Genomic DNA, 9098 nt, shown 5'->3' on the forward strand with positions numbered 1-9098 from the left:
AGTTGTGTTTCAGACGCTAACTGGGAGGCTTCCATCTAATATCTGCTCTTACTGAGGTCTAGTAAGCATCAGTTGTCGCTATAGACAATACGACATGCTATATAGCACATCTCCTTCATGGGGACGTGGATCTTATTTAGACTAATCCGCATTTATACTAATCTTATTTAAACTCAAATAAGGCAGTGCACAGATGGGAAAAAACAAATACAGAGAAAATTGGAGAGTGGCTTTTATCAAGTGAACCTATCGTGTGATTTTATGTCTATTAGTGAGTTCAATATTGCATCAATTCTATAATTTTGATTTTTTTAAATCTGCATAGGATTGAAATAGTCTTTTGAATTAGGGGCAGCTGTGAGCTCAATACAGCAGGATATGTGTGTTTTTAGGAACTCACACCTCATAAATCTCTAATAATGATGCATTGATTCGGATGGAAAAAAATCTTTTCATGAAAGATGACTTGCAGCATGAGAAAACTAACATATTTTAACAGAAAAACTGTCAGTGTGTAGTGAAAGACTCTTGTCTGAACAGGTGAACTATCAAGGTGTTTAAAGTCTATAACAATGTTAGTTGTAAGGATCACTACACAGATAAAATCAAACTATTGTACCAGCAAAAAAAAAAAAAAACAACTTTAAAATACTGTACCTCAAAGAATTAAATATGTGCAAAAAGCACTTATGTGGTACAAGGCAGCTGACTGGGAGCTGGTCTGTGGGAGAGAGTCTGTGGGGTGTTGACTAAAGAATATTTAGTAGGAGTGTCAGCAGCCCCGTGTCCATTAGAACCTCGTGTGCTAAGTCTTGCTTACATGTAGAGCTGGATACATTTCTCCTTGTTCATTTGCTCCCCTTTCATCCTAGAATGACAGAATGAGGAGAAACATTATTAAACGTCTGTCAGGGCAGGATGCCGCACCCATAATCCTTTGTTTCAGATTGTAAACGTCAGTGTGCCCCAAACCTTTGTCAAAATAACAGCTGACAGGTTGCATTGTTTTATATGATGTACTATATGCGACTAACTGTGCCAGATTACAGTAAGAGGCAACACATATGCTGTCAGAAGCAGCGCAGAGCCGCAAACAGTCCAGGTCTCTACTGCCAACATGTAGTAATGTACCAGACTCCCATAAACACCGCCCACCTGAGCCCACACTCATAACGGCTCTGGGGCCACCTTGGGGGCTCACGCCTGTCACATCCTTACGTAAGTGTGGATCTGGGTCTTCTCCCAGCGCAGCTATGGGGTGATCAGACCATACGGCGCTCCGCCTCACTGGCCGCGCCACACGGGGACTCGCTGAAACCAGACGTTGCTGATTCTCCCCCCATAATGTCTCAGTGTGTGCAGCCTTCCTCCAACCCCGAGACTCCACAAATCAGTGAATCTGACGCAAACAGACTGATGGAAAAAATCCGCTCCCGGACGACAGCTCTCAGTTAGATCGTCCAGGCGGATTTTAATAGGAGAAGTGTCAGCGGGTAGCAATAAACTCTGCCCAGTGTGGCGGGGGAACTGCTCCAGGGAGACCAAGCCTTCCCCAGCCTACAGCGCCGTTTCCTTTCTCCCCACGGTGGAGAGTGTGAGTGGGTGTCACTGGAGTGCGCAGAGTATGACAGATTGCTTTGAAAGCGTTGTGCGCGCCTCCACTGTGAGAGATTGGCCTTGCCTGGCTGATATGATGGCTGTGTAGGAGAGAGCTGGAGGTGTGGATTCAGAAGTGCTAGTCTACCTAGTTTTGAATCCTCTCCTTCTCCCTCTCCTTCTCTATCTTTCTCTTTTTCTCTCTCTCTGTCTCTCTCTCTCTCTCTCTGACAGGACTCAGCTTGGGCTGGTTAATAATTCATGGAGTTGTTGCCTCATTTTCTGTTGTTACAGTACAACAATGCTGTAGGATATATTTTTTAAACTTCACCTGTTTCTTCACGCCTCATCTACTGTCCTCTTTAAATGCTAGTCCTCTGAGTCCTCCGTACGCCACAGAGTTCGTCTCCAGTGTCTGTTCAGTGAAAGCACATTTTTTTCACATGGAACATAATAATAATTGATTTAACTTCATGCAGTAGCACGTAAAACCTGGTGTTTGCACCCACTGTAAATTATTCAAAGAAACTCTGCAATCCAAGTGCAATCACTAACTACTACACTCACACAAAATGTGTGGGATTTGGGATTTGCTATAATTATACTCAGTAACTGAAGTACTTTCCAATGTGACCAGAGGAAGAATTGGGAGGATTTAAAGTGACCAAAAAGTATTGAATAGGATTTCATATGAACAAAGTCACAATAAGAAACAAACCCATCCCTAATCTGGTCCTTAATTGGCTCCTAAATTTCCATGCAAATTAGCTCATTGCCAAATTTGTATATAACTACATATCATCTATATATCATCAGCTCTGCATTCAAAGTTTTATTTTTTTCATTGACAAATTACTCCTAAAATATACTGCAGTTCAACAGCAGTCTTCATGGGAAAGAGGCACTTGAATGAAACATTTAAATGCGTGCTTCGTTATGTTAATACAGTATATTCTTCCTTCTGGCCTTTCCTCTTTTAGAACGGAGGACCGTGCTGTTAAACTCAAGGAGACGCGGGATCAGAAAGAAAACCAGCACTTCTGAATTCAGCTCATTATGTGCAACCCATTTTCACATCAAACATCAGTGCCGATATGAATATTCTCATCATGACACTTTTTCCTGACTTCCAAGTACAGAAATGTGTACAGCAACACTTGCATTTATATGTATAATACATCAATGCAGTGTATAACACACCACAACAGCACACGCAGACAAATTACAAGAGTGAATGTAATGAAATCAATGCTTATGTTTTCAACTACATGAAAGAAAATAAGAAGGCAATTCTTGAAAGTAAACACAATGTACAATTCAATTAAATTCTTAAACCTAATTTTGACTTTCCTATGAAGTAACTTTATAGCTATAAATTCAATATCAATTAGATTGTAAATTCTGTTTGGTGCCAAATGGTGTCTTAAGTGGCAATATGAAGATATGTCAATAAAGAGCAAGCAGTGAAATGATTAAAGGAGGGCATGCAGTGATTATTAAACTTCATTGGGTTCAATATTCCATTGCTTCAGTCTCTTGTGTCTCCTGTTTATTGATGAACTGAACCCATGATGGGATCCTGTGTGTGAACGTCTGATTGGAGGCTGAGCTGGTGTACTGAGGGATCTGGGCCAAACTGGATCAGATGCAATAAAGCGTATAGCTGCTCGTGTTTGGACACTGAGAAATACAACTACGCATGCAGATTTTTGTCATTGTCAAGCTGATGTAGGAAGCGTGAATAATATTCAGGCTGCTTGGTGGCTTGATGCTGTGCTACCAAACACAGATGCATTTGTGATCAGATTATAATTGTTTACTTGTATGCATTTGGTCAGACTATCTGCATATTTAGTATATATGCTATATTTGTATTTACCAGGTTTTTGTGAACTGAAAACTGCAGGGAGTGACCAAGTGGAGGTATCTGACCCTTTATGTGGGACAGAAAGGCTGAAGTCATTAACTTGAACTGAACTAATACTCTACTATGTCCTTAACACTTCACTGGCTTATTGTCTGCCATTTTGCAAGATCAGGATGTTATTTTTCAAGTCATAAGGGCAACATCTGCAACTGTGTTATGGTTTGGTTATTCTTCATTTTTTTAATTATTAAAACCCTGGACATGTTTCTTTTGTGTAAAATCGATTATTACCAATTATTTATTTAAAGATCAAAATGTGCCCAAGTTTCCCATTATTCACCTGGTCTATATAGTAGAGAGAAGTGTTAACAATGTTGTGGTTTACTGAAGCACTTGCACATCTGTTGTCTGCTAAGTTTTAGACTAATATTTTTTAGTATATTAGTAATATTTTATATTTTAAAGGAAAAATTACAAGTCGTGCTTCACAAAGAGTGAAGCTCTGTCCATATCTGCAGCCCCCACGCCGAATGTGTAGGATAAATATTCTCCTCTGATGATCTAAAAACAGCTCTCGTGTGCTCCATCTCCGTTTTTCTTTAGCAAGTCAACACACCGGCAGCTCCTGAGAGGCACAACACAACCACTTTAATTGCTTGGGCTTAGGAAACTGGCACCTTACTTCAGTGTGCAGGAATGAAGATCGTCCTCCACTTCAGGCACCATCTGCTGTAGGTCTGTCCAGGACTGATGTGTTCTTCAACCATTCTTCACCCAGATTACAAGGCGCGCAGCCACTAGTTAGTTCTTCTCAAGGAGATCAATGGGGATTGTGTTGTAATGAAAAACTAGATGCTGAACCTACAACGCAGTCATCACATCTACATGAATGATTCCTTCTTCTCGACAGCTGGCTTCTACATGGACATGCAAACGACTAAACGACTTTAAAATGTAAGTAGCAATTATGTTATGCGCTTGATAATATATGATGTATGTAGCTAGCGGCATTTAAGTTATATAAATACTTCGCTAAGACAAGCGAACGGCAGGTTCTGCACACGACCGTTTGCTGTTTTTAAATTCATTTACTTGTGTCATTTACGGTGTCTGATACTGTATATTTTTGTGGTTTAAAAATGTTTGCGTTATTGATTTCTGGATATGCGTAATATTTTTGGATCACTATGGAGCTGCCGGGAGTCTATATATACTTCACACTTTATGTAACACATAAAACTGCAGACACGCAAGAGCAATAACTTTTATTTATTTTACACGCATCTCTCATGTTTGCACCTTATAGGGGACCTTGCCATTGAAGCTGTGAGAACTGAAGGTATTTTTGTGTCCTAGTCTTTGGCGAAAGATGAAAAGATACAACAGGTGCAGGAAAGGGAGCTTCAGTAAACCTCGCCGTAATTTCACCTGAAGGTGCGACTGGGGTACAGTTTAGATCACGGAAGCATCGTTTGGGTGACATTCTTAATGTGTTTTCTTTGCCTTACTGTGGTTGTTTGCTGTTACAGTGATAGAAACATGGTTTTAATCTATACGTCAAACACCAATGTAAACAAAATACTTTTATGTGTTTGCCATAGGCCGTACCATTCTTCTATAGAAGCACGTGTTCTGTCTTCCTGTCAACAGTACTGTGAAAATCTTAAGAAAATGTACACCTTCTAATATGGATTTAAGATCTGGCGCTACTGTGGAGTGTTTGAGTGTAAATAATGAATAGAATGCATTTCAGTTAATTATTGGTTTAATTAATGCATCTGATCCTGTCTAATACTGTCAGACTATAATGTGAGTGATGATCCACTCTTTCTTCAGTTAGGGTGTTTAGATGGTAAGGTGCCAAACCTTTCCTTTAAACTTTCTTTCTTTTATCTGGACTTTTTTCTCTGTCTTTCTTTTCTGTCTCATACAGCTGTTGCTGTGTTTACCAATGCTAGACAGATAACTGCAAAAAGTCACCTGTGTTTTGAGCATTTGGAACGTAAAGATCCAGATCGAAAGGCCAGTAGGTCATATGTGCATGCTTTATGTGTGTTTCATTCACCCATCTCTCTCAGTGGTGTGTTGGTGAAGTAGGCCGTTGAAGACTACATCAGGACATATGATTAGTGTGGTTTAAAACGCTCTTCGCAACATGTTAGTAGTTGATTTGTAGATCATGTTTTGAACTGGATAAGGCAGAGAGAAGCCTTTTAAATTAAAGCAGTTCAAATCTGATTTACTGGCATGATTAATTTAATAGATTTTGGAGAGCATGGAGGAAAATATTTTGATACTTGCCATAGGATACAACCTTTAGCCAATTGGATACAGTGCCAGAGAGATGTTTACGGACTTGGGGCATTCATCCTGACCTAGATTCCCAGTGTCCTCTATTCTCTTCCTATCAGTCTATTGAAGGCACTACAACAACAACATGTTGCGAAGAGGAAACCTGAAACAAAACAAATCACAAGGCTCGTTCTTTTAGATGTATATGAAGCAATTAAAAAACTGGTAGGCTAAATGAATATGAAAGCTGGAGACAGTGAACAAGGCAGTATAAACATGCGTGTTTGTGGCCAGTGTCAGGTTACTGAGCTGTTTAGCTCAGCTGGTGAGGGACCCCGTGTGGGGCATTGTGGGAAGAGTTACGTGCTCTACTCCTCCTCTGTCGGGCCATCTCCTCTTTCACAAGATCTCTGCTGCCTCACAGACGTCAAACATCACTCTTAATGAGATTCAGCTCTGTCTCCAGTGCAGGGGATGCTGGCCTGATCTTGGGTCATATTACTGGGGACTTGTAATGGGGCAAACAGTGGCCATCCGGACCAGGACAGATGACAGAACACATCAGGGAAGACATTCACACAGCTGTGGATACTTAAAGTTAACCTTCATCACGCTCGCCTGGGATGTGTCTGCCCCAAAGGAATCGTAATTCATCATGATTATTGAATTAGTAGGTTTTAAATATTTATGCGTTGAGGTTTATATTTGCATGCTAATAAGGAGGTAGATTCTCATGATGTCACTGCAGCCACACCTGCACATGCACACCTGGGCTGGGCTTGCTGCACGAATGTGACGTGTATTGGCAAGTTTTGCTCTGCCCATTTGTTATAGGTTTGGTGTTTCTTGATCAGACCCTTGCTGTCTCCTGCAGACTCCGTGATGAACAGAGCCTGGTGGGTAGAGCAGAGCCTGTATCCTGAAATAATAAATAATGAAATAATCAGATCAAAAGCTCCAAACTTGGAGATGAGACCGTCATTGTGGGATGACTCAGTCAGCAGGCAGCTTTGACAATGCTCGGAGGCATTTGGGAAATGCATCCTAGCTTCATGGAGCTTGCCAGTGTGTGTGTGTGTGTGTGTGTGTGTATGTGTGTGTGCGTGAAGATAGCAAGTGTGGCCAGCTAGGGAGGGTGTGCGATAGAAAGAATCATTTGTTATGTGCGTGTCCATGAGTTTCAGCCAGTAGTAGATGGTCTTCTCGCCAGTGTATCAGTGTGGTGGGTCAATGTGACTCATGGTGAAGATCTTTTCACTTTGTCCTTAAATCCAGATCCAACCTGAACCACGGCCTTCAGCGGAAGAGAAGGTGCTAGTGAAGTGAATTGTGATGTGTGACACCCTGCTCTTTCTGAATGGCCTCGAACCTTTCCTGACAGATGTATAGTTAGATGGCACACGCGTACATACGTATGGCAGACGTGCACGTCCATGTGTGTGCTTGTATATGTTGAGAGCAGTAATGTAGTCTGGCCCTACGTGGGCATCTGGGCTGTCTGTCGTGTGGCTCACTAGTCCACAGCTGCACATAGATTATCCTGGTGCTGCGAACTGAGCAGGGAATCAAAGAGACAACCCATCATCTCAGTTTAAAATAGCAGCCATGGACACGGAGGGAAATGTCTATACGAGGAAATTCAGGATTCAGTAAGGTTTATATTATTTACTGTCATGTTATTTTTGTTTTTGTCAGGTACCAGTCAAACGTTTTTGTCCCCTTTCTTCTGTCTTAGTCAGGGCAGTGCGTTGAAAATCTTACAGACTCATCTTTATTCGGCTGAGACCAAGAAGAATCGCTTCACTGGCATGCTCACCATGGGAGTCTAATATCCAAAAGAAAATGTCTCCACCCACGCACCCCCTGTGTCCAATGAAAGTGACGCTGGAACTATGGATTTCATAAATAACCAATTAAAGACCTTCATTTAGATCCACACATATGACTGTAACATGTCATGTGACATGATATATTTTGTATTCCGTATGAAGTATCTCTGTAGGTATGTATACATATTCCGTTTTCTCTTGCTCTAACAGATTTTGTATGGGTAATACAGAAGAGGAAGAATCCGTTAGATTGGTTACTCTCAAGAAAAGGGTTACAATTAAAAATGAAGCTGTATAAAATACATATAGCAGGCAAATAAATGAGCAAGGGAAAACGTTGCTTTCACGGACAATGTTAATGTTATACATTTAACTAATTCAGTTTTCCAGTGAAGCTGGTTACAGGAAGTTCATTATTGGTGTGCACCTAATTGTCACGCTATGGAGGACCCACGTAAGCAACGGCAGTATTTCATGTTGTCATGTTGTCGTGACATTGTGTTTGTTCCTCAGGTCGGCGGGGCCCATCAGGGAACCCGACACCTGAGGGTCGTTTGTCTGTCTATATATGTTGTGTCTTTGTACCAGTTGACTGCTAGTTATTGTATCCTTAATGTGGATTAGTCCATGGGTTTCGAGTTTGTGCACTTTGTCCATTACATCCTCCCTTTTCCCTGAGACTGACGTGATCGCTTCCTTTTGTATTTGCACTCCTTGCCCGTCACACTAATAGGTTGTTCAAAATATGTTTCTTCAAATGTTTTAATACAACTTTTAATAAAATATATATTTTCAATATTGGCTGAAAAATTACCTACATACTTTGCAATAGTAATTATCTGTGTAGATGATGAATGAGAACAATCTTCCCAGCTAAGCTGGCCCCTCGGACCAGTCATTAGACCATATGATATATAACACACAGTTGCTAGTGACATTAAAAGCCACTGGTCAAATGCCGCAGAGGTTCTCGTTCCCTGCCTCCTTATCACGGCTCCTCATTAGTCACCGCCCAGTCTGAAGAGCCCTTTCTTCTGCTCTCCTCCTGCTCCTAGACAGACGCCTGCCCTCCCAGCAGCCATCATGCGCTCCTGCAGCCCCCCAGGGCCCCTTGTCTTCATTCTTATCGTTAGCAGGTAAGCACTCTGAAAGCCACTTCTCACCGTCCCTGTGATGCATACATTATATATAAGCCTAAGCCTCTTAGGGTTCCTGGGTCAAGTATGTATTGTTTTTTTTTTTAATGATTTATGATAATGAGTTAGCAGATTTAAACACTGCAATTCGCGGTGCTAGCGGAGAACCTGAAACTGAAACCCATGATGACATAGTACCTAGGAGAGGGGGGAATTGAGTTTTTCCTGCTTTGGCAGTAAATCAGTAAATGAAAGCACAGCTGCCTTAAGTATCCACTCACAAAGGATTATGTGGGCCCGATGAACGGTGTTGTGATGGCCGTATGGAATTACAGCTAATCCGTGAATGCTCTTTGGGTGAGCGTGAATGTGCCACAG

The 9098-nt window shown here is 41.4% G+C and overlaps 1 protein-coding gene across 1 annotated transcript in view; it reads left to right on the plus strand.

The window, feature by feature from the left end:
* The first annotated feature begins 3977 nt into the window (after nucleotides 1-3977).
* Nucleotides 3978-9098, plus strand: part of gabrz (gamma-aminobutyric acid type A receptor subunit zeta) — a 14911-nt gene continuing 9790 nt past the window's right edge. The window contains exons 1-2 of the mRNA XM_076999243.1: nucleotides 3978-4417; nucleotides 8640-8720. Of these exons, the coding sequence (XP_076855358.1) occupies nucleotides 4353-4417; nucleotides 8640-8720 (146 nt within the window). The 5' untranslated portion in view covers nucleotides 3978-4352. The remainder of the gene's footprint in view (nucleotides 4418-8639; nucleotides 8721-9098) is intronic.

The sequence above is a fragment of the Brachyhypopomus gauderio genome, chromosome 3 (assembly GCF_052324685.1).
Source record: "Brachyhypopomus gauderio isolate BG-103 chromosome 3, BGAUD_0.2, whole genome shotgun sequence".
Taxonomy (NCBI): domain Eukaryota; kingdom Metazoa; phylum Chordata; class Actinopteri; order Gymnotiformes; family Hypopomidae; genus Brachyhypopomus; species Brachyhypopomus gauderio.